This window comes from Choloepus didactylus, chromosome 1, assembly GCF_015220235.1.
Source record: "Choloepus didactylus isolate mChoDid1 chromosome 1, mChoDid1.pri, whole genome shotgun sequence".
Classification (NCBI taxonomy): domain Eukaryota; kingdom Metazoa; phylum Chordata; class Mammalia; order Pilosa; family Megalonychidae; genus Choloepus; species Choloepus didactylus.
The window spans coordinates 202,749,324-202,774,695 of record NC_051307.1 but is presented as its reverse complement, the minus strand read 5'-3'; the positions used below and the strand labels follow the sequence as shown (position 1 = coordinate 202,774,695).

Sequence of the window (25,372 nt, the reverse complement as noted above, 5' to 3'; positions counted from 1 at the left end):
ACTGGGAACTGAAAATGGCCGAGGCTTTCTCCACTGAGTCAAAAAAGGAACAGAGCTAGTCCGAGGCAACCCTCCGGCTCTCCAAGGTCAGTCACCACCCAAAGCCTCTGTCTACTTGTTGGGGATTTGTACCTCATAGTGAGCAGTTCCCACTCGCCAATTAAAACCCCAGTTGGAGCTCAGCTGAGCTATATTCGCTCACTGGGAGAAAGCTTCTCTCTGGCACCAGGAGGCTTTGTAGCTCGGGCTGTGTGTGTGGGGGTCTCCCGATTTGGATCTGCAGTTCTTACTTACAGATTTTATGCTGTGATCTCAGGCATTCCTCCCAATTAAGGTTAGTGTATGATGAGTGGATGGTCACGTCTGTCCCCCTGCAGTTATTCCGGATTATTTACTAGTTGTTTCTGTTTTTTTTTAGTTGTTCCAGGGGGACTACTTAGCTTCCACTCCTCTCTATGCCGCCATCTTAGATCCTCTATGTATTTTTAGACTTCACAAGACATTATTATTGTTTTATACAGTAGTGTTCATTTAGATTTACTCACATATCTATCACTTTGCTCTTCATTCCCTCCTGCGTCTCCAAATTTCAGTCTGGGATCATTGTCCTTCTGCCTGAAGTCCACCATCTAGAATTCCCTTTAGTGAGTGAGGGTCTGCTGGTAGTGAACACTCAGTTTTTGTTTCTGTGAAGAATGTTTTTATATTCATTATTGAAAGGTATTTTTGCTGGGTATACGATTCTAGGTTGGCTATTATTTTCTTTCATCATATTGTGAGTTTCATTCCATTGATTTCTAGCTTCTGTTGTAGTTGTTAATGACAGATTTTACTTTGTCAGTTACTCCTTTAAACATTTGTAATTCCATTCTTCCATTCTTGCTGTCTTTAGAGTTTTCTTTGACTTTAGTTTTCTGCAGTTTCACTATGATGTATCCAATGTGGATTTCTTTTTTTCTTTTTTTTCTTAAATGCAATTTTATTGAGATATATTAAAAAACCATACAATCATCCACAGTGTACAATCAGTTGTTCACAGTACCATTATATAGCTGTGTATTCATCACCACAATTTTTTAACGTTTTCATTACCATACACAAAAAAGAATAAGAATAAAAATTAAAGTATAAAAGAATACCCCAAACCTCCCATCCCCCCCATCCCTCTGTATTATTCATTTACTTTTTGTCCTCGTTTTTCTACTTATGTGTCCATACACTGGATAAAGGGAGTGGGAGCCACAAGGTTTTCACAATTACATGGTCACACCATGTAAGCTACATAGTTATACAATCATCTTCAGGAATAAAGCCTGCTGGGTGCAGTTCAACAGTTTCAGGTATTTTCTTCTGGCTATTCTAATACATTAAAAACTAAAAAGGGATATCTATATAATGTATAAGAATAACCTCCAGAATGAACTTTTGACTCCCTTCGAAATCTCTCAGCCACTGAAACTTTGTTTTGTTTCATTTCTCTTCCCCCTTTTGGTCCAAGAAGGCTTTCTCAATCCCACAACGTCAGGGCCAAGCTCATCCCTGCGAGTTATGTCTCGCGTTGTCAGGGATATTTACACTCTGAGGTTTCCATCTTTTTAATTCTCAGTGTTTCCTCCGAGCTATCTTTCAGTTTGCTTATTCTTCAATTGTGTCTCAACTACTGTTAAACCCATCTATTGAATTCTTAATTTTGGCGATTTTTCAGTTTTAGAATTTCTCTTTGATTCTTTTTTCAAATCTGCTATGTCACTATTTAGTTTTAATTCTCTACTGATATTTTCAAGCTTGATTTTTATTTCTTTAGCCTGTCTGACAATTCCAGTATCTTAAGTCTTTGTGGGTGTGTTCTTCTGGTTTTTGCTCGTAGTGTTTTTTCCCTTGTGTGTCTTAATTACTTTAAAAAAATTATTGAAGTATAATATAGTTACAGAAAAGTGCTCATATAATGAAGAAATGGCTTGAAGAATTTTCACAAACTAAGCACATTCGACCAGCATTCAAATCAAGAAATAGTACCTTAGCAACCCTGAAGCCTACTCATGCACTCTTCCAATTACCCAATCTCCTTTCCCCTCCCACCCTTAGCTCTGCTACACACACATAAAAGGATAACCACTTTCCAAACCTGGAGCAGCATAGATGAGTTTTGACTATTTTTTTTACTTTATGTAGATGAAGTCATATAGAATATACCTTTTTGTGTGTCTGGCTTCTCTTCCTCAATATTATTTTTATGTGATTATGTGATTCGTAAGTGATACTGGTTTTAGTTGTAGACTCATTCATTTTCATTGTTTTGTAGTACTCCATTGTGCCTGGTTAGATTTGGTTATATGTTGTACATAGTTTAAAAAAAAATATTTTTAAGAAAAATTTGAGGCCTAGGATGATGGTACCTTCTTCCAGAGAGGACTTTGTTTCTCCCTGGTTGCTTAGGGTAGGGAAGTCTACTGGTAGGAGACTACCTTAATGCAAGCTTAAGGCTTGTGGTTTGCTGGACAACTCAGATAGATGATACAAAGCTGGGCTGTGGTTTGCTTTTACTTCTATGTAGTTTTCCTTCTAGTTTGCCCTTAACTTGAAAGTGTAGCTCTTTGGGGTCCCAGCTTAAAGTGGGGGTGGGGATGTGGGCATGTTATCAGAATCCCCATTTCTGAGGGACCCTGGGCTTTAGTCTGTTGCCCCCTAGTCAAAACCTGGTCAGTTTCCCAAACAGCAGCTCAGGAGTTGGAGGGACAAGCCAGCAAGCTAAAAAAGGGCCAAAATGGTCTGAGTGCTGAGTACCAGTCAGGCCTTGTGGGAGGTGCTATCACCCACCATCCACAGTACTGCCCTCCTATGCAGGCAGGCTTTGGGTCAAGGAGGAGCAGGACAGACCTCTTTGAAAGCAGGGCAGCTTCCTGGCTTCTGTGTTCCCAGCCAAGCGAGTGCTCACCAGTCTGTTTTTCCTGCTTCTCATTCCAGCCTGATTCAGTGGTTTGAGACAGCACCAAGTCGGACCTGCCCTCAGTGCCGAATCCAGGTGAGGGTATTGGGGTGGGATCACCTCAGCAGAATACATCTTGTCCTTGTATTCAGAGGAGTAGATCTATAAGCCATGTCTGTGTCCTTTTTTGGACTCTTGTGGTTTGAGGCCAGTTGAGACTCATTTGCCGTGCTATTGAATGGCTCAGGAGGCCTGCTTATATATATACCCAAGGGTAGCTGGCAGATAGGCTCGTTGCTTGGGCCAGTCTTCACCTAGATAGATTTGGCCTCCTTTCTTGCCTTTCCCAATTTCCTCAAGGCCCCAGTGCCTAGAGTTGGTCTCTTGTGAATATTTACCACATTGATTTGCAGTGACATGACTTCACTGACCATCAAACTAGCAGCCCCAGCTTAGGGTGCCTGCAGGATTGCAGAGGTCTTCTGACTCCAATATACTGTGAAAGGTTAGGTCTGGGCACAGGCCTGGCATGCATGTTAGTCAGGCAGTTGGACCCATGCACACCTCTGTCCTGCTTGCCCTTCACCCAGCCATGTGATCATACTCTATCTTGTACTCCCATACAGGTTGGCAGGAGAACCATTATCAATAAGCTCTTCTTTGACCTTGCCCAGGAGGAGGAGAGTGTTTTGGATGCAGAATTTTTAAAGGTACCCAGAACTTACTCATCTCACTGAATCCCCCAGGCCCTTTGGGACTTTACTTTCCACTCTACCCAGGGAGGGTACCTAGAGTATGGAGATATGTTATGACAGGAAACTTGGTGGCGATTTCAAGGTGAAGGGACAGAGAATAGAGGACAAGTAATGATGAGGTTTAGGGTGAGAGGCATGGTAATCAAAGAAATACACTATTAGGAAAGATGGGGGCTACTCAACTGTAAGTCCTCCCTTTGGGATTTCAGGGCAATTCCAACTCAAAGGCAGAGCCCCTCTCCTGAAGTCCCCTCACCTTACAGAAAATCTGCAGCCATCCTGCCCAACTCACTTTGCTGCTAACAGATTAGAGAACTCTTCTACTCCTCATCCAGGGAAGATAATGTGGACTCACTGTTCCCAAACCTGGTCATGTCTCCAAACTACCTGGGGAACTTGTTATAAATCTAGATGCCTGGGCATTCCCCAGACCAGGAATAGAGGGCAGAGCCCCTGGGTGCAGCCAGGGTGGAAACTCATTGTGTGGGCAGAGGGGTTATGTGGCAGGAATTCCCTCCTCCTCTTCCACCACTTCTCCTCCAAGTCTAAAATTTAGCTTTCTCTATGCATGAGGGGGGTGGATTGTCAGAAACCTCTCAAGGAAGCTGGATTGGGGTTCACAACCCTGGACTCTGAGGATTAATTTGCTTAGCATCGTTAAATCAGGGTTTGTTTGTCCTTGGCCCAGGGGTGCTGCAATGTCCTTGGAGCCCTGTTGCTTCAAATACATGGAGCTTTTGTGCTCAGAGCCAGGATGTTCATCGTCATGCTCCCAGTTTTAAATGGTGCCCTCCCTGTGATGAAGACAAGAAAGGGAGCTTCATCTCTTCGGGCTTTCAAAGACAGGTTGGAAGAGACAGGGAGGCAATGTCTTGAGTAGTTTGGAACAAGGTCTTAGAAGGCACCCTGTCTTCCAAGATGGTATGGAGGGAGCCAGGAGACTATGGTGGTAGTGCAGCAGCCTTGGGCTGGTGTCTGTTCTCAGGCAGCCCTTGTGTGCCCGTCCCTACCCCCAACTTCCATCTCCAGCTATTCAGACTACACTGACTAGCCTGATCACCAGAAGTTCCTGCTCCCAGAGTCCTCGGTTCCATGGAGTAATAGTCATGGACCCTTGGTCAAGCATTTTGGTTCTGTAGAGCTTTGGCTTTCCCAATAGAGTAGGCAACTCTATTGTCCACAGGGATGTTGAGTGATCTGGGGTCCTGAAAGGAAGCTGAGTTCAGTTCTGTCCCAGCCTCTTACTGGGTCTGTGGATGGTGGTTCTGGAACATATGTACAGACATTGAGAGGCTCACCTGACCCTTGTGACAGCCTGGTTTAGCATATGAGGTTTTGTCCAAGGGCACAAAGTTGCCCTTGGTCCAGCATCACCTACCCCAGCTGGTGCCTCCTATTGGATTCTGGGGCCAGCAGGCTAGTGTTACACAGAGCCAGCCTGGAAGTCAGAGCAAAATAGACTGCAAAGCAGGCAGGTTGCAGGGTAAGGAGAAGGGGTGAAGGCCCAAGGCTCTTGGGCTTCCCTACTCTGTGTCCCTGGTGAGTGCAGTTTACAACCAAAGAGGGTGAGGGCCAGCAAAGACCAAGGAAGTGATGGAAGCCTCTGCTGTTGAGACTGATCACATGGATCCAACTTTACTTCTCCCCATCTTCTACCTCTCTCCTTGTCTTGGGGACTTGTTCCTAGGATTATTTTTCCCCATCTTACCTACTTTTTTTAAAGGCACGTAGAGATAAGGCACTGCTTATCTCTCCATTGTTGGCTTAGCTTTGCCCTGAGATACAGCAGGGTCCATGCCTCCTTGAAACTAAAGGCTTCATCGTCCCCCCCCGAGGCTCCCCAGAGCCTTATGGGAGGCCAGGTAGATGCCAGCTATGATGATTTCCTGCTGCTTAGTGTGTATATTGCCTTGCAGAATGAATTGGACAATACCAGAGCCCAGCTTTCCCAAAAAGGTGAGTTAGAAAGAGACAAGGGGCCCTGGGAAGCCCCTGACTTGTGTGCTGGAGGTTGGGTCCCTAGGAGAAAGGCCCCCAACTTTATGGCACAGCTGGGGGCTCTCCTTGCTTTGTACGTCCAAAAGTCTTGCCAATTCTTGTGACTGGCAAAAAAAGGGAGTGACTGAAGGTGTCCACCTTGACCGTGTGAGCATCTTGTCTTGGGCTTCTTGCCCAGAGCCCAGACTGGGAGGGAGGTACTTGATGGGACAGAGTATCTGCAAGGGAGGGCTCAGCTGCTGTGTTTGGCATGCACTTGCTTGAGTTTTGGGTTGATGAAATAACTAGACCCATGGAAGGAGGGAGCGGTGAAATCTTTTTCCAAGTAGTTTCAAACAGCAGAAAGAGGGTCTTATTCCCCATGAAGAGGTGCTGGCTTGTCTCCTGATCTGTTGCATGCTAGAAAGGAGCCGGGCCTCCCAACTTTCTGGCCTGAGCCCTGTCCCTCCCCTGGCTCAGGGTTAGGTTGTTGGAGCCCAGGTTCTCATGCTGATAGATGAGTGAGCTTCCTGCTCCCCATCTCCTCATTCCAGAGAAGGAAAAACGGGACAGCCAGGCCATCATCGACACTCTCCGGGACACACTGGAAGAACGTAACGCCACTGTGGAATCTCTGCAGAAGGCTTTAGACAAGGCCGAGATGCTTTGCTCCACCCTAAAGGTGAGTCCTTAGGTCCCACAGGCACAGAGTTGGCAGGCAGGTAGCCCCTGTCCTGGGCTTGCCACTTGGTTTAGTTTGGCTCTGCCTGAATCAATACCTTGGTTTGTGTAGTTGTAAAATGGAGGCAGATCCCTTCTTCCCCAGACCCTCCCATTCTATGCCCAACCAGCCCATTAGAAAATGACTGCGTTTGCCCTTCTTGTGGATTTTGTACTAGGTAGTTTGGAGAGATGAGGCCTTCCCAGTGCTTCACAGAGGGAATGCTCATCCAAGACCTTGGTGAGGTTGGGCTACATTTCTAAAAGTGGTTCATACTCCTCTGACAAGACCAGCCTCAAGAGCCTTCCATTAGCACTCCAGTCCTTGGCTGGGCCGCTCTTTGGAGCCAGATCAAACAGCATCCCAGAAGCAGCAGGGGCCTTTGAAGTCAGCTGTTCTGAGCTGACCTGACAGATCAAAGCCTGCAGAGCAAGCGGCCCCAGACCCAGATGAATTTTGTATCAGTCTGGGTTGGTGAGCCTCTTGCTCTCCAAGAGGCATGAGGCAATTGATCTGAATACGCGATTGATATTCTGGCCTCGCAGGCAGTAGCAGCCCTTGCTTGCTGGATGCCATTTGAAAGGAAAAGGGCGCTGTCCTTGTGAACAGACAAGGCCCCCAGGATGTTCATTGTCTCTGTTCCTGCTTGGGGACTAGGCTAGATCATGTGGTCTGGCCAGTGGGAGGGAGGGAGTGAAGCAGCACCCGGCTGCAGAGCAGGAGTCTCTGATGGTGTTCCCAGGTCAGAGAGGGAGGGATCTTGTGCTGAGGGTAGCCTGGCCAGCTGCCTCTGGCTCAGCCCTCCTATCCTGGCAATTGTCTATGGGTCTGGATGGTGGATGGTAAGACCTGCGTTTGTGCTCCAGGCTTCTCTAGCTACCTGCACAAAATGTGCCATGGGACCTCAGCAGCCCACAGTGGGCCCTTAGATGCTGGCAGTGAGTTGTGTCTGATGTGAGGCATATCTCTGGAGGAAGCAGGCAGGAAGTTGAGGAAGCAGCTGACCCAATGCCTCTTAGCAGAGTAAGCACAAGCCAGAGAGGGGCCCAGGAGCCTTCTCTCTTAGGGGCTAAGGCATAAGGTTATCATTGTTTTCAAACGATGTGAGACAAAGGGCTCTAGGGTGGAGTTTTCCCAGAGAGCTTAGCCATGGCCTCTGGGACCCTCCAAGCAACAGGTATGGGAATATTTACTCTTCAGAAGCAGATGAAGTACCTGGAGCAGCAGCAGGATGAAACCAAACAAGCACGTGAAGAGGCTCGCCGACTCCGAAGCAAGATGAAGACCATGGAGCGGTGAGCATGGAACTGGGGCCTGTCGTGTGCTCTTGCACCCACGTACCCCAGGTGGCCCAGTTCTCAGGACTGATCTAGGGAATGGGGTTGAGCCACCTCTGGCTGAAATCTCCAGAGTTTGTGGGTATGGACACAGGTATCCTGGCTTAGCCTATATGGGCTCCTCCACTTCCCATGGGAGCCCTTGCCATACTCCTGCTGCCTGTGGCCAGGTGACCTGTCAGTTCTTTCCCTCTGGATTCCTGATTTTGGGGCCCTTCTGCCAACACCCCACCTTCCCCAGTAGCATCCCTAGAGCTGTGCTCAGCTCTGCTGTGAGGTTTTTCCTTAGGCAGACCTGCCTACTGAAGCATCCTAGCAGCCCAGGCTGTCACCATAGCAACGGCAGCAAAGGGAGGCAGAACTGTACTGGTTACCTACTCATCAGCCCCCAGATTTCAAATGCCGTGGGCTGGGTGTTTTTTAGGATTGAGCTCCTACTCCAGAGCCAGCGGCCTGAGGTTGAAGAGATGATCCGAGACATGGGTGTGGGACAGTCAGCGGTGGAGCAGCTGGCGGTGTACTGCGTGTCCCTCAAGAAGTGTGTACTATTGCCCCTCTCCCCAAGCCCATGAGCCATGCCTCTCTACCTGCCACCCATCTTTTGTAAAGTGAGAAATTGGCATTAAGGGGCAAGTTTTGGAGCCTTGCTGCCTCAGTTTGAACCCTGACTCCACCTCTGACCAGCTGTGTGACCCAGGGCCAGTGTCTTAGCCTCTGTGACCATCAGCTTCCTGAATGAAGGTGGTAATAGACCTGCTTCATAGGGTTGTTGGGAGAGTTGAATGGATATTTTAAGTGTTATTTCTGAGTGGGTAGGCACAGCTCTCCCAACTATAAGGCCCATAGCAATCTCAAGCCTGTTTCCCGTCAGCATTGTTACTGACTCTGCCTGGCTTAGATAAGAAATTTTGCTCAGATTCTCTACCCCTAGTCCCAGGTTTCAGTACTAATATGGCCTCTGCTAGGACTGTGATTGATGTGAGTTTGGTGGGGAGGGGACCACTTAGCTGACAGGCACAAAGGGTCCCAGATGCTTCCTGTGGGGGTTGGAAGAGGGGGGTCCTAGTGAGGCCAGGGCTTCCTGCACACACTCTCAAGTCACCAGTGTCTCCATGGTAACACCTGGCTCCTATTTGGCTCAGGTGTCAGAGTAGGTGTGAGTAGGCTCGGGTCAGGCCACGCTTTGTGTGGGTTGTTGCGTGGGTTGTTGCGTGGCTCAGACTGACTAGTAAGACAGCAGGCTGTTCCATTTTGACATCCTGATCTCTTCACATGGCCACTTTGCAGGGAGTACGAGAACCTAAAAGAGGCACGGAAGGCCTCGGGGGAGCTGGCTGACAAATTGAGGAAGGACTTGTTTTCTTCCAGAAACAAGGTAACTTAATGGGGGGGAAAGAGTGAGGGGAGAAACCTATTCCTCGGAGGTGGCTCTCCTTTTTCACACTTACTTAGGTTTCCTGAGTGAGATCATGAAACCTGATGGTGCAGCCCACTCCTTTAGGGGTCTTGGGTGACCCATAGGGACTGATTATTCGTCCTTACTGGGCATTGACTGGTTTTATGGCTTGTCCACTTGGGGTAGCAAATCATGGAGTTATTCCCCCCAACATGTGCTCACTCATACTCCCCTCTGTTCTTCCTGGCTTCTGGGCATGGCTGGAGCGCATGGGTTCAAGTATTATAACTTTAGAGGCCTGTTTTTATACCAGGCTGGGAGTAGTAATGTTCCCAGAACCTGATTGGTCAGCATAGCTGGCCTCACTTCTGGGCATGGTGTGTCCATGGACCACAGGGTGAAAGAAGCAACCGCTGTTCCTGGACAGCTCCAGAGGTACTTTGCCAGACTGAGGCGGCCCCAGATTGCTAATGTCTCTTTCCTTGCTCCCTAGAAAATCTCTTGTGGGCTACCCTGGACATGCACTGGGTCATGGCAGGTGTGGGCAGGGCACATGACCACCTTTTGGCACATCCTTTACTCCCTACACTTTCTTGTAGTTGCAGACAGTTTGTTCTGAACTGGATCAGGCCAAGTTGGAGCTGAGGTCAGCCCAGAAGGACTTACAGAATGCTGACAAGGAAATCATGGTGAGGGACATCCCTGGTCTGATGGAAATGAGTGGTGGTTTGTGAGCCTTCTGAGAGCAGGGCGGGACTATCTGCCCAGATGCCTTGTACCAGTCATTGGTGATGGTTCTGGGCTCCCTGCATCCTCCTGGGGAAGGGTGGGTAAGGATGAGCACCTTGGCACGGTTGGAGCCTGGGCTTCCTCAGCAGAGGGCAAACAGTCCCGTGGGTATTCCCTCATAGTCTTCCTTGTACCTACATCCCTGGGATCCTTACTTACCTGTGGAGGGTCTCCACCAGGGAAGCGTTCTGGCCTCTTGAGCCTGATGCTGGAGTTTCAGACCTTGCTCTGTTTTCAGTGCATCTGCTCCTGTCCTCTGTATTCTCTCTGGACTCGGTACCCTCACTAGCAGCCTTTTCTCACATTCTTCTTTCCTTCCCCAAGAGCCTGAAAAAGAAGCTAACAATGCTGCAAGAAACCCTGAACTTGCCACCAGTGACCAGTGAAACTGTCAACCGCCTGGTCTTAGAGAGGTTGGTTGAGCCTCCAGGGTTTGGCAAAGGCCACAAGCTGAAAGAGCTTCCTGGCTTTGATGGGGTGGGTGGCCCCTCTAGGCCTGAAGGCTGTGGACCTCCTGCCCCAGGAACAAGACAAGACTTAGCTGGAAAGTGGCTTTGATTATAAATGCTGGGCTCTCATGAAGAGAGCCAAGTTAGGCCAAAGAGGAGCTAGAGATGGGCTGAGAGCAGGGCAGGAACACTAGTTGTCTCAGGGCATCATGTTTATGGAATGGCTCACCAAATGCATCATTGTTGCCTTCCCCTAATTCTGAGATAAACTGTACTCTAAAATAATTCCCCTTGGACTCCAGGAATATGTGCTTTAAAACTGCCAGCAGAGGGAGCCAAGAGTTGGAGGGATTGGCGGCCCTCACAGGAGTGGGCACTCATTCCTCCTGCTGAGTGTTTCCCAGAAGCAGACAGGCTGAGAACGTCCTCAGGGCTACCTCCTGCCTGCAAGAGGACCCCAGCTGACGGCCCAGACAGAAAACACACAACTCCTCTCAGTGACCCTGTCTTTTATTTGAGTCACTTTTCAATGTCCTGGAAAATCAATATGTTCCCTCATCCTCACATCCAATCAGCTTCTAGAGCCTGCCCATCCAACCTCTGTGGTGCCTCCTGGCCCTTTTCTTTGTCACCACCTCCACGCGATGTTTGTGGCCTGTTCCCCTGCTCTTCATGTCTGCCCAACACACCAGCCCTAGAGAGGCTGCCCTAAAACACAGCTCTGGACATGATGCCACCGCCTCCCACCCCACCCTCAGACACCTCTGGGACCCCTTGGCCCTGTGCTCAAGGCATTCATGGAGCCAGCCTTGTAGCTTACAGTTTATCCTTAGGCTTCAGCCATATCCCACCGTCAAACACAGTGGGAACCCTCCTTGCCTGACTGTCTCTGTGCCTTTGCTTCGGCTCTTCCCCACACTCAAGGGTCAGCTGTCCTGCAACACCTTCCCTAGCCTCCTCAGCAGGAATAAGCTTGCCCTCCTCTGCTCAAGTAGCACTTCTTGTTCAGATGCTGTGGCTGGTGCTATGGGCCACAGAGTACTCTAGCATCTTGTAGTCCTGTCCACTCAGTATGTACACACACAGCTGTGATTAGACCAGGAGCTACATCTTAATCTGTGTCCCTCATCACCAACTTCCTCACATGCACACCCTGTCCTTTTCCCATACCATAGTACCTGGTAAGTATCTGCATTGGAGAGTGAATTCATGTAAGCCAGTTTCCTCTCATTCCCATTGTGCCTTTAATTCCTCAGTTTTATTCTTTGCTTTCTTACCTCAGCATCCTCCAGTTCCTCTCTATTGAGCCAGAGTTGTTTGCCTGCCTGTGCTGGTTTGAGTTGGACAAAGAAAGGGCTGTGGGAGTGTGATGGGGCACATGACCCTCTGTGAAGTCTAGCATGTGGTTGATTCTGACAAATGAAACTCTGTTTCTGGCCTTCTGCCCCACCCCACTCTCAGAGACCACTTTGGAAGCCCCAGGTAACAAGTTCTGTCAGGAGCTCAGCAGATGTAGTGCCCACCTTTAGGGAGCTGACAGTCTCAGAGGGCATCTGATGTCCACAAATCTTTAGAACCCAAGCTGCCTCACAGTAGGGGAGTAAAAATCGTTTTCCTAAGATGTTATTAAGAGTTGCTGCCTGCAAGCTTCCATTCCACAGACCTCAGGGTAATTCTATGCATTTGTCTTCTGCCTCTGGTGAGGGAAGCACAAGTACCCAAGCTGCCTTTAGGCACCCAGGAAGTTTGCATACCAGATTTTGCTTCCTTTCTTTATAATTCTGCTGCTGTGAAGCCTGGGTTCCTACTACAGGTCCTTATTGAACATCTGCTATATGCTAGAACCCCTGTCCTCTTGGAACTTGTGTTCTAGTAGAATCAGTGAGGTGTGGGCGGGGTTGGGGAGACAGTTTTGATGGCTAAGCTTGAGCCTAGTATCCACATACCATATGATGGGGATCTGGTGTGTAGCACAAAGTTGGTGATAAGCCAACTTCATTATGAGTAACCCTCATGCTGGGGTCTGCAGCCTGCCCTGGTACAGGGCTATGTGGTCTCCCTCATCTTCCAAGCCAGCAGAACATCACACCTAACAAGCCTGTATAAAGCTGGGCTGGGCTTCCCATCAAGCTGCAAACAGGATGATTTCATTCCCTTTTTTGTTCAGTGCTTCTATGGGCATAAAAATTAGAGTGGCAGGCCTGTCACTTTTAGCCTTGGCCCTTCTTTTAACTATTTAAAAATAAATAGTCTTTTAACTGTTTTAAATTCTGGATCTTCTAGGCCCCAAGCTTTCAAAAATAGTTGCTGAATCCTTGCTGGCAGCTTTGCCCCATCTTCTTTATGCCCTGGTGGCAAGACCCTCAGAACAAGAGGTCCCCTCAAAGACCCTGCCTCCACCTTTCCCCGCGATAGCTGATGGGTTGCTGTGTAAGTCTGCAAGAAGTCTCTAGCTTTCCTGACATTGCAATGTACAGGCACATTCATTCAGGCAACATTTAGTAAGAACTGCCTGTGTGCTAAGCACTGGGACAACCTTCAGGAATAAACACCATCAGAGGGAGCCCTGTCAGAGGTATTACCCCTTTCTTTTTTTTTTTAATTCAATTTTATTGAGATATATTCGCATACCATACAATCATCCAAAGTGTACAATCATTCACAGTACCATCATATAGTTGTGCATTCATCATCCCAATTTTTTTGAACATTTTCCTTGTACCAGAAAAAGTGAAAGTAAGAATAAAAAATAAAAGTGAAAAAAAAACACCCAAATCATCCCCCCCATCCCACCCTATTTTTCATTTAGTTCTTTGTCCCCATTTTTCTACTCATCCATCCATACACTGGATAAAGGGAGTGTGATCCACAAGGCTTTCACAATCACACTGTCACCCCTTGTAAGCGACATTACTATACAATCGTCTTCAAAAGTCAAGGCTGTCTGAATATGTATCAATAAAACTTAATTGTTTTAATAAAAAAAAAGAAGAGTCAAGGCTACTGGTTGCAGTTTGATAGTTTCAGGTATTTACTTCTAGCTATTCCAATGCATTAAAACCTATATAGTGCATAAGAATGCCCACCAGAGTGACCTCTTGACTCCATTTGGAATCTCTCAGCCACTGAAACTTTGTTTCATTTCATTTCGTATCCCCCTTTTGGTCAAGAAGATGTTCTCAATCCCACAATGTTGGGTCCAGATTCATCCCAAGGAGACATATCCCGCGTTGCCAGGGAGATTTACACCCCTGGGAGTCAGGTCCCACGTAGTGGGGAGGATTGCCCCTCTCTTGACCTGGCTCTGGCACATAACAGGCCTTCAGTGAAGACCTTAAGAAGGGTAAGCTATGGAGCTATCGATAGCAGTTATGCAGATTCTTGTCAAAATTCCTTCAGCAAATTAGTGTCCCAAACAAAGTCCAGCCTGATGATAAAGGTATTGCCTCAAGATGTGAAAATCTAGAGGGCAAAGCATTTCAAAGAATTATTTTTAAAGATTGTGTAATTCCTACTCTCCTTTCAAAATAGTACATGTATGTAGTTTTAAAAATATCATATGCTACTGAAGGGGTCTTATAAGGAAAAGCAGCTCTCCTTTGTTCCATACCTTTTCTACTTCAGGGAAACCACTTTTAATTCTGTTTCTTCTGGTGGCATTTGAGCTAGATCTGAAAGAAGTGAGGAAATGAGCTTCGCCAATATCTGAAAGAACAGTCCAGGCAGAGAGGATGATGAATCTGAGGTGAGACTGAGTTAGGTATGCTTGGAGGAGAGGGGTCAGGGACAGGCTGGTCAAAAAGCAGCAGGGCTTTGCAGGCCATCCTTGGAGCATGGATTGTATCCTGAAGACAATAGAAGCCATTTGGAACACTTGAGGAAGATGCCTGTGGTAGGACTGGAAACTCATGTGCCTCCGATTTTCATTCCATCACCCGTCAATGATAACCTGCACCCCAGTCGATGTGGGGGTATTGTGCCCTCCTAGACCTTAGCTCTCTCCAGAGGAAGACCTCAGCAGTGTAAGGTGAGATGAGGGTTTGATTTTAGGTGTTTCTTTATATTTTGGTGTCATTTTGTAACTAAAAATATGACTCTGGAATGTGATACATCCAGGTTAGTACACAGCAATCCTTGTTATTCCTCCTGCTACTCCGTTACCATGGAACACACAAACCATGTTTTCTCAGGCAACCCCTGACATTCAGGGTAGTTCTGATTTTCCAGGCTGACTGAAAGCACCGTAGGGAGCCCCTGAGGGTGCAAAGGAGAGGTGGCTGGCAAAGCAGTCATCCTGGACTTCCCCAACTCTCTCCTGGGTTGAAGCCACTGTTTTCCTTTATCCCATGTCTTATTCTTTCATATGAGATTTACTCCCTTGTTTTGCTGAAGTTCATCTTAAAATAATTCCTAAGAGAAGGAGCTTGGCTGCATGTTGAAATACCTTTCTGCTGCTCTTAGCCTAGATTGCCAGTTTGAATTCCAGGAGGAAAGTTAATCTTCCTCATAACCCTGAAGTCCTTGCTTTCCAGTTGTTTAGCCACCAGTATTGCCTCTGAGAAACTGATGCCAGTCTGATTCTTGACCCTTTTGTAGGTAAACCTGTTTTCAATCTCTGGACAGGTTTAGGAAGCTTCCTTATCCTTGGGCTTCTGCAGTTTACTGCGGCATGTCTAGATGGCGATCTTTTCCATTCTTCCTTCTGGGTCCTTTCAGTGTGAACACCCAAGTCTCCCTTTAATTCTGGTAACTTTCTTATGTTATTCCTTTGAGAACCTACTGTGTACCAATTTTTCTGTTTTCTCACTGGGACCTCCTGGGTTGGTCCTTTGTGTTTTTATCTTTGTGTTCCATGTTCTGGGAGATTGTCTTAATTTTTAGTTAGCATTTCCTAATTTTTATAGTTTTTTTAATTTCAGCAATCATATTTTTAATTCACAAGAGTTCTTCTTTGCACTCTGAATCCCTGAGTATACTCTTTGCAAAACGTGCTATTCTTTTTCTATGGTCTCACATTTCTTTTCCTCCCAAGGTCAGTACTCGTATAGTATTTGTACTGCCTGTGGTCCTCCAAGAGGGACGTCACTGGAAGTCTACCTGGGAGCCCAACCTATATGGGTAGGGTTTGAAGAGAGTGTGCAGCAAATTGGTACCATGCTGGGTTTTACCTGAATCCAGGTGTAGAGGGCTTTGACATCATGTCCAACACTGGCTGCCCCAGGTCACTGTAGATAGTATGCTTGGTGTCTTTGGGAAAGGTTTCCCCATTTCTTGGTCTGGGGTCTCTCCTCTAGTGAAGGTATAGGAAGGGAGTGGAGCTAAGCGCACACCTTCCATCACCTAGTATTCAGGACCTCCTTCTGTGAGTCTGTAAGTTCTCCTCCCTTGAGTTTATAGCCCCCTCCTTGTGGGTTCTGGCTTTCAAGTCAGTCCCTCATTCCCTGGCCACACTTTCCCAGAATTTTGTGGAAGTCTCTGGGTGCTGATGGCGGTTGCCCATTCCTTTTGCTGCAGTAGGATTCTTCTTTTTTTAATTTAATTTTTTAGGAGCAGTTGTAAGTTTACAGAAAATCATGAAGAAAGTCAAAGTTCCCCTATCCCCTCCCCCCACAGTTTTCCCTGTTAACAGTTTATATTAGTGTGGTACATTTGTTGCAACTGATAAACCAATATTATTATAGTTGTATTATTAACTGAAGTCCATAATTTATGTTAGGGTTCAATTTTGTGTCGTACAGTTCTATAGGTTTTTTTTTGATTGTTGTTTTTATTGTTGTAGCATATATACAACATAAAATTTCCCATTTTAACCACTTTCAAGTATAACATGTTCAGTGATGTTAATTACATTCACAATATTATGCTACCATTAACACCATCCTTACCAAAACTTTTCCATTACCCTAAACAGAAAGTCAGTACCAATTAAGCATTAACTCTTAATCTCCTACCCCCTCACCTGCCCCTGGTAACCCATATTCTAATTTCTGACTATGAATTTTCATATTCTATTTTTTTCATATAAGTAAGGTCATATAACATTTGCCCTTTTGTGTCTAGCTTATTTCACTTGGCATGAGGTCCATCCATGTTGTCCCGTGTCAGAACTTCATTCCTTTCTGTGGCCGAATAATATTCCATTATACACGTATACCGCATTTTGTTATCCATTCATCCACTGGTAGGCACTTGGGTTACTTCCATCTTTTAGCTATTGTGAATGGTACTGCTATGAATATCAATGTGCAATTAACTGGTCAAGTCCCTGCTTTCAGTTCTTTGGGTTTATACCTAGAAGTGGGATTGCCGGATCATATGGTAATTCTATTCTTAACTTTCTGAGGAACTGCCAAATATTTTCCACAGTGGCTGTACCATTTTACATTCCCACCAACACTACACAAAGATTCCTATTTCTTCACATCCTCACCAACACTTGTTATTGGGTGTGAAGTTGTGAAGTTTTGAGTTGCATTTCCCTAATGGCTATTGATGCTGAGCATCTTTTTATGTGCTTATTGGCCATTCATGTTTCTTCTTTGAAGAAAGGTCTATTCAAATTCTTTGCCCATTTTTTCATTTGCTTGTTTGTCTTTTTGTTATTGAGTTATAGGGATTCTGATGTTAAACCCTTATCAGATGTGTGGTTTCAAATGTTTTTTCCTTTTCTATAGGTTGCCTTTTCACTTTCTTAAAAATGTCCCTTGATGCATAAAAGTTTTTAATTTTGATGAAGTCCATTTTATCTATTTTTTCTTTTTTTTTTTAAACTTTTTGTCACAGTAACTGATACAGAGCACAAAATTTCCCATTTTAACAGCATTCAAGTTGCAATTCAGTAGTATTATAGTCACAATATTGTGTCACCATCACTAGTATCTATTACCCCTCCTTTTCATCACCTCAAACATAAACTACTCACCCATTAAGCTATAATTCCCTCTTTCTGCCCCACCCTGCCCCTGCCCCTGGTAACGCATAAACCACCATCTATCTCTATAAAGTTTTGTTCTTCTAGAAGTTTCATATAAGTGAAATCATACAATATTGATCTTTTTGTCTATTTTTCCTCTTAATGATTCTAAGTAGGATTGTTCTTTACTCCTGTCATTTTAGGGAGGTCTCAGGAGCAGGGGTAGTCACAGCCCCAGACCGTGGAGGGGGTGCTGGGAAGGTGTGTCTCGTGGCCCCAAGGACCCCTGACTTCTAGGCTGGAGGGCATGGGGAGGTCTTTGCTTAGGGGACAGGGCTGCTGGGAGGAGCTATGAGTTCATGGGTGAGACATTGACTGATCTCATGCAACATGGGTGATATGTCTATCCCAGGCCTGGGCTCTGCTTTGGAAAGGGGAACTATGAGTGCCTTGCCCTACCCACAGAAGTTTCTGCACAAAGCCCTGTGAGTTGGCTGTGGGTGGGTGTTCCAGGGGTGATGATGTTACCCAGGAGAGCCTAAAGCCAGGCTCTCAGACAGTGAGGCAGAGGCTATTGGGTCATGGGCTATTCCTCCCTGTATGACAGACATACTTTTGGAAGGAAAGAAAGTAAACTGCTGGAGAGAAAGGGAATAGGGTTGAAGCTCACAAAAGAATATGCAGGGCACTAAGGGTTCTGTGGGAACAAGAATGTTGTTCTTATTAGCTAGATGTGTGTTGGGTGGGGTAGTAGAGAAGGCACTGTGAGAACCTTCTGAGTCTTAAGTTTAGTATTGTGGATGGACAGATGGTGCAAGTGACTTGAGCCACAGTTGAGAACATACCTTGGGCACCACTGGGTAAAGCCCGAGGGGATGGTAGCAGGAAGTCCCGCTGTGAGCCACCTGGAGGACAAGATGACTTTGCCCAACTAGACCAGGTGGGTCTCAGACCCTGCCTACCTCTTGAGCATGCCTCTCCTTATCTGTGGCTTGCACTTGCTGGGTTTGGGAAATGGTGGTAGAATGATGGATGTTGTAAAAGGTTAGTATGAGTGATCTTGGCTTTTTGCTATTGTTCCTCAAGAGGGAAGCAAAGCAACCAATACGGAGTTGGTTTGAAGTGGTGTTTTAGTTTCCTTGACTGCTCAAGCAAATACCATGCAGTAGGTTGGCTTAAATAATTGGAATTTATTAGCTCATGGTTTTGAGACTAAGAGAAAGTCAAAATCAAAGCATCATCAAGATGATTCTTTCTTCCTGAAAACTGGCATTCTGGGGCTGGCTGCCAGCGATCCCTGGTCCTTGGCTCCTCAGTCACATGGCAAAGCACGTGGCAGCCTCTCCTGGCCTCTCCATCTTCTTCCAGATTCTGAAATTTGAACTTCTTGCTTCCTATGGATTTCTCTACTCTGTCTGAGTTTAGTCTGCTTATAAAGGACTCCAGTAATAGGATTAAGACCCATCCTGGGCCACAATTTAACTTTGAAGTAACCTCATCAAATATCCTACTTACAATGGGTTCACACCCACAGGAATGGATTAAGTTTATGAACATGTTTTTCTAGGGTACATACAGCTCCAAACCATCAAAGGTAGGTTTTGTACAGCCTTTGTTTCTACTCGCAGGCATGGAGGAGGGTAGAGCTTCCAATGGCCTGATCAGGGAGAAGGAGATAATTCAAGCTTCACAGGTGCTTACTCATCCAAATCAGTGCAGGTAGCTCTCTTTCCTCAGATCTGCACACCCCAGTAAGTTCCTGGCCACCCTCCAGAGACTGATACCCCACAGCTCATGTCTTTGCCCTGGCCAGTGGGATTGGGGGTGTGGCACAGTCCCTGAAGGGCTCCTGAGGGAAAGGAGACAGGGTTTCGTTGGGGCTACCCCTGTAAGCCCCCAAGGTTCTCCAACTACAGTAGCTGGGGAGTCCTGCCAGTCCTGGATGGGCTGGAAAAAATCCATTGGCTGCAGTCATGAAGAGAGCAGTCATGAAGAGCTGTGTGGAGCTCCAGTGGGGTGGGTGGGACCTGTACTGGGGTGGGCTACATCTCTGTCTAGCTCCTCAGGCTGCATTCTGAGGAATGAGGCTGCTTAGTCAAAGGGCAGTAGTCTTTTGTTTTGCCTGGCTTTTTGCTTGCTTCATCCCGTGTCTTCCATATTTTCACTGGTTCCATGACTGAGGACTGAGCCAAGTGGTTAATTCTGTAGAGATTAGGACATCCTTGGGGGTGATCATATGCCAGGAGGGGGCTCTAGGTCCCTGGAGCTGAACTGTCCCTGCCGTTGGAGGGGCTGTCATCCTTCTGGGCAGCCACCGTGGTCTCAAGTGACCAGGCAGTCTCTCTGTCCACAGTCCAGCCCCTGTAGAGATGCTGAACCTAAAGCTCTGCCGGCCAGCCTTCGGTGATGACATTGACCTCAATGCTACCTTCGATGTGGACACCCCCCCGGCCCGGCCCTCCGGCTCTGGTCCCAACAAGAAGCTCTGCCTGGGAAAGGCACAGTGAGTGGCAGTCCCTGACCCTTTCCATGGTCTGGAGGAGAGATGGCTATGATACCTCTGCATGCCTACCAGAGTTTGGCCATGGCTTTGATTCTCATCTACCCCTTCTTCCCTCTCTTGAGCACTCACTCTCTGCAAAGCCCTTCTATTGCTTGTCTCATTAATCCCCATCATCACTCTTCAAGGTGAGGGTTTTTGGATGCCAAGTTGACTGTAGAGGGAGCACAGGGGTCACTGTGGGGCAGGTCTAGACTGGCAGGATTGGGAAGGTATACCCAGCATCTTGGATGCCTGCCCTCCACAGTGAGCTTCCTCTTTGTTTGAGGCTCATGCTTGAGGCAGGAACATTTTAAACCCAAATGGGTAGCCCATAGGGGCAGTCATGAAGAGCTGTGTGGAGCTCCAATGGGGTGTGTGGGACCTGAACTGGGGATGCAGAAAGACTGGGAACAGGGAGGTTGTCTTCTTGGCCAGGCACGCCAAATGTAGTCCCAGAGAGCCAAGAAATACACCTGTACATACACGTAGCTTTACACTGCCCAGTTGAGGGAGGTCAGAGACTCAAGCAGGCTTGCTGTTAACCTTTGGACAGTCTTTGGACATAAGAGAAAGAAACTGGGACTTTAGGCAGTGGAAGTAAAAGAGGCCCAGGAAGAAGGCAAGAGGGTGAGACAGTTTGGTACCCTCCTTCCCCAACCTCAGGGACATAGGAGCCATGCTATGCAGGGCCAGACCTGGCAGCAATGAGAAACAAATATGGGCACGTGCACTGCAGTCAGGGAGCCTATAAGTGTGTTTTCTATACTCTGGTTTCCTCATGTCACCTCTATAGCTATAAAGGTTAAAGGTGGGCACCTGGGGCCTGCACGCTGCCAGGCCATTTAGAGAAGCTTCAGCCATCTTCAGGGCCCACAGGAGAGTAAGAGAGCCAAGGATGTCCCTAACTCATCACAGCCTCCCCAGAGCCAGACTTGCAGCAGGTCATCATGTGGCCTTGCCACAGGCTTTGGGGGCAAGAGGGAGGGGCTCTAGAGTCAGCGTGCCTTGGGCCCTCCACAGGGTTAGCCTTAACCCACCATCTTCTATCCACCTGGGATAATACGAGGAGAGAATTTCCTGTTATTAGGGTCCTCCGAAATTGGATGAGAACAGTGTCCAGCTTTGGAGCTTGAAGTGGGAGGCCAGGGCCTAGGGCTGTAGTCTCTTCTGCCCCCTGCTTGCACAGATTCTCTAGGGATATGGCTCAGCCCTGGGTTCTGAGAGCACTTTGTGGGCTAACTAATTTACTGAGGGTTTCATTATGCCCCTTCTCCCTATCTCATGGCATGACTTGTCCTGGCTTTTCTTCCTGTGGTAGTAAATTGGTTGGGCTCCCTGGCTGTATATAAGGCCTGACACATGGTGAGGAGCACGAGGGCCTGGAGAGCTTTGGAATTGCTTTTGCCCTAAGTGGAGGCCCCAAGACTAGGACATGGTGCAACCTCTGCCACCCTGCCGGCTGTGGCTGTTCAGCTGTGCTTGAGACGGGGGTCGCAGAGGCACCTTGTTTAGCACACAGCCTTGACATTAGCCCTGCCATATAGTGGCTCCCCAAAGGGGTGTGTGCTGAACTCATCTCACCTGCACCTTGTCTTCATGTCTCACTCCTGCAGCTCTCCTGTTCAGGATATACCCAAGAAGATGCCCAAAGACCCCAAGCAGGTAAGGGCTTTCCAGAAACAGCTCAGGCAGTCACCATCCAGTCCTTGCCAGAACTGGGCCTGAAATGGAACTTCTGGGAGGGCAGGGCCTTACCAGAGCCCTCTCACTCTTAGTCAAGGACTGAAGCACTTCAGAGCCACCCTTGGGACGCTCCTTGTTTTCCTTTCTATCATGTTCTACTACCACCACCCCTTTCCAATCAGCATCCCCCATCCTCCTTTGCTGCCATCAGGCTCATGGAGTCTGGCTCTGTGGTCTCCTCTCCAGGAGTCTCAGCTTTCGCTGGGCGGCCAGCGCTGTGTGGGAGAGCCAGATGAGGAGCTGGCTGATGCCTTCCCTGTCTTTATCCGGAATGCTGTCCTGGGCCAGAAACAGCCCAAGAGGACCAGGGCAGAATCCTGTTGCAACACAGATGCGGTAAGTGTGGTTTCCCATGAGTGACAGATGCCAGCCCTCTGGTGGATGGGGCTGGTTAGCCAGGCCTCTAACCCATTGGCCTTGGCCTACTCACCTCTTCCTTCTGCCCTAGGTAAGGACAGGCTTTGATGGGCTTGGAGGCCGAACAAAGTTCATTCAACCTGTATCCTTGTTCTATGATGCTGGGTGGGACTGAGCTGAGTTGCGGAGCCCATACCGTCCCTCAGTGAACTCTAGCTCCAGCCTGCCAGTATCTGCAGCCTCAGATGTGCAGAGCTGGGCCTTGTTCAGTGTAGCAGGGCTGCCCACCCCCTTTCCTGCCTTTCCTGCCCTTCATTCTAGCCCTCTCTCCAGGTCTCTACCTTAACATCTCCTCCAGACTGATTTGGCTGTGATCCGCCCACTGCTCGTTAAACCAAAGGCGAAGGCTAAGCAGAGAATGGGGGTGAGGACAGTTCCCCCTTCCTCCCAGGCCAAACTGGACATCTTCCTGAGGTAGCCCAGGGGCCCTGGCTCTGGCCTCCTGGAGTTAGGGCAAGAACAGCGTGTCTGATCAGAGGCCCAGTACATGGCTCTGACTTGCAGATCAAGGACTGGCAAGACGGGATGGCTGGGGGGCAACCCCCATTGCAAGGCTAGCCTTGAGGGCAGGGGCAGACCCACAGGTGGGGGTGATAGAATGGCCCAGAAGCTGCCCAACCTCTGCCACACTGGGCTGGTGGGTGCTGAGGTGACTAGCTCACTCTTCTGGCCAGCAGGGCCTGTTCCTTGTTTCAGGCTCCTGTTCATAGCCATGATCAGATGCAGCTGGGCCACTTATGTCCTGAGACCAGGGTTGCTCTTTAACTGTCTGTATGGACCAAAGTGCTTGAGGCTTCTCAGGCAGCCCTGGGCCAGAGCCCCTGCCTACCTTTGAGTTGCTGCTGGACATGGTCTGGGCCAGGCAGGGTAGTGGGATAGAGGATGGGGGGTGGGGTGGGGTGGGGAAAAGTTTCTATGTAAAATAAAAAGGTAGAATCTCTTCCTCCTTGCTCTGGGAGTGTAAATTTGCACCAACACTTTGTAAAACTTTGCCATGACTGTCTAAAGCAGGACCTTTACCAAGAATTGGATTCAGCAGTTCCAAGCTTAGGCAGGTGCCCTCTCATGGGGCACAGGGAGACTCTAGCAAGACTGAGATCACTGCAGCTTTGTTCCCAGTCTCTAACCTGGGCACAGCCCAATGGCTGTCAGCAGGAGATTAATTGGTTAAACTGAGGTCTGTCCACATGGGGAATTCATACAGCAACAACACTGTTGCCTACTCTACCCCTCTCTACTGCAACTGCCCTCCCTTCCCTACCTCTTGACTCTGCAAGCCAAACTTCTAGCCTTTGGGTCTTGGCTTCAAGGGTACTTTTTCTCAAAGGACTCCCCTCTTTGGCCCCTAGCCTAGGACTTCCCCCTGAGCCCCCTAAACTTTCCCTCTCCCACTAAGGGACAGGGAGTTACCCTGTTTCCGCAGGGCCCAACATGGGCCTGGCACAAGATGAGTGATGCTTCAGTCTGGGGGGCACCCAGCTGCTTTCCAGCAGCTCTGGAAAAGCATGGGGCTTTATAGGAGGAGGTGACAATCTTGTTTATAGTTGCTGGACCCCCTGGGGCTGGCTTGAGCCAAGTCCAGGCAGTACAGGATCAGGTTAAGGATGTAGGGGCTGGCTGCCAACATCCTCCTTACCAACTGAGTGGTCTTGAACAAATTACCTAGCCTCTCTGTTACCTCAGTTTCTTCATCTGTAGAGACAGTAGCACTGATCTCCCAGTGGAGAGGATCCCATGAGTCAAGTATATGGATTAAGAACTTAAGACAACTCGGAATAGCCAAAGCAATCTTGAAAAAACAAAGCCAAAGTTGGAGGACTCATTCTTCCTTATTTTAAAACTTATTAAAAAGCAATGGTAAACATTGCTTACATAAGGATAGGCATAGATCAATGGAATAGAATTGAAAGCCCAGAAATAAACCCATGAGTCTATGGTAAACTGATTTTTTTTTTTCATTTTTTTCATTTTTATAACTTTTATTTTGAAAATAATTTTAAAGTTACAGTTACAAAAATTATATCATGATATAAAGAACTCCAATATACCACATACCCTATTTGTCTACCTTTAATATTTTACCATATTTTTGTATAATTCTATCTATATCTGTGTCTATCCATCCTTTACCTATCTATATATCTAATTATATATATACCTATTTTCAAAAATTTGATAGTAAGTTGTGTACATCATAATCCTTGAACATGCCATACCTCTATGCATATTACTGACCCCACAGTAATAAAAAGGATCGGAAGAGATTCTATGAAAATCGATATGCCAATAAATTGGACAAACTAAATGAAATAGACACATTACTAGTAACACACAGTCTACACTGACTATACAACAAATAGAAGATCTCAACAGACGAATTCCAAGCAAAGAGATTGAATCAGTCTTCAAAAATCTCCCAACTAAGAATAGCTCAAGATCAGATGTCTTAACAGGTGAATTCTACCATCCATTCCAAGAAGAATTAATACCAATCATGTTCAAACCCTTCCCAAAAAACTGAAGATAAGGGAACACTACTAATTCATTGTATGAAGACATTACCCTAGTGCCAAAGCCACATAAAGATACCACAGGAAAATTAAATTCAACACAAATTTCTCTTATGAATATAGGTGCGAAGATCCTAAACAAAATACTTGCAAATTGAATCCAACAGTGTATGAAAAAAACAGATCAAGTGGATTGTATCCCAGGCATGCAAGATGGTTTAACATTAGAAAATCAAAGAATATAATACACAACATTATCAAATAGAAGGGAAAAGACAACCTGATCCTCTCAATGGGTACAGAAAATGCTTCTGACAAAATGCAGCATTTTTTCTTGATAAAAATAGTTAGTAAGAATAGAAGGAAACTCCCTCAACCTGATAAAGGCCATAAATGATAAACCCAACCTAACATCATAGTAGTTGAAGAATGAAGCTTTCCCTCTAAAATCTGGAACAAGACAAGGATGTCCACTGTCACCACCGTTGTTCACCATTGTTCTAGAAGTTCTAGTAATAGGAGCTAGGCAAGAAAAAGAAATCAAAGACCTGCAAATTGGAAACAAAGAAATAAAACATTCACTATTTGCAGATGACATGATTCTATATATAGAAAGGCACAAAGAAAATACAAAAGTGCTACTCAACCTAATAAAAGAATTCAGCAAAGTGGTAGGGTACAAGATCAACAGCTAGAAATCTTCACTGTTTCTATACACAAACATTGAATAATCAGAAGAAGTAATCAAGGAAAAAATTCCATTCACAATAGCAACTAAAATAATAAAATATCTAGGAATAAATATAACCAAGATGTAAAGGGCTTGTACACAGAAAATAAGAAAACATTGCTAAAAGAATTCATGAAGACCTAAATAAATGATAGAATATTCTGTGT

The 25,372-nt window shown here is 46.8% G+C and overlaps 1 protein-coding gene across 2 annotated transcripts in view; it reads left to right on the top strand.

Annotated features, from left to right (window-relative positions):
- The window catches only part of LOC119545438 (TRAF interacting protein), a 37,161-nt gene extending 14,318 nt beyond the window's left edge, over positions 1 to 22,843 (top strand). For both annotated transcript variants that reach the window (XM_037850944.1, XM_037850935.1), the window contains 14 exons: positions 2,965 to 3,022; positions 3,553 to 3,636; positions 5,598 to 5,637; positions 6,213 to 6,340; positions 7,580 to 7,674; positions 8,141 to 8,254; positions 9,004 to 9,091; positions 9,712 to 9,801; positions 10,226 to 10,314; positions 19,617 to 19,766; positions 21,419 to 21,467; positions 21,735 to 21,884; positions 21,997 to 22,047; positions 22,264 to 22,843. In XM_037850944.1, the coding sequence (XP_037706872.1) occupies positions 2,965 to 3,022; positions 3,553 to 3,636; positions 5,598 to 5,637; positions 6,213 to 6,340; positions 7,580 to 7,674; positions 8,141 to 8,254; positions 9,004 to 9,091; positions 9,712 to 9,801; positions 10,226 to 10,314; positions 19,617 to 19,766; positions 21,419 to 21,467; positions 21,735 to 21,884; positions 21,997 to 22,047; positions 22,264 to 22,383 (1,306 nt within the window). In that variant the 3' untranslated portion in view covers positions 22,384 to 22,843. The remainder of the gene's footprint in view (positions 1 to 2,964; positions 3,023 to 3,552; positions 3,637 to 5,597; positions 5,638 to 6,212; positions 6,341 to 7,579; positions 7,675 to 8,140; positions 8,255 to 9,003; positions 9,092 to 9,711; positions 9,802 to 10,225; positions 10,315 to 19,616; positions 19,767 to 21,418; positions 21,468 to 21,734; positions 21,885 to 21,996; positions 22,048 to 22,263) is intronic.
- The last annotated feature ends 2,529 nt before the right edge of the window (positions 22,844 to 25,372 follow it).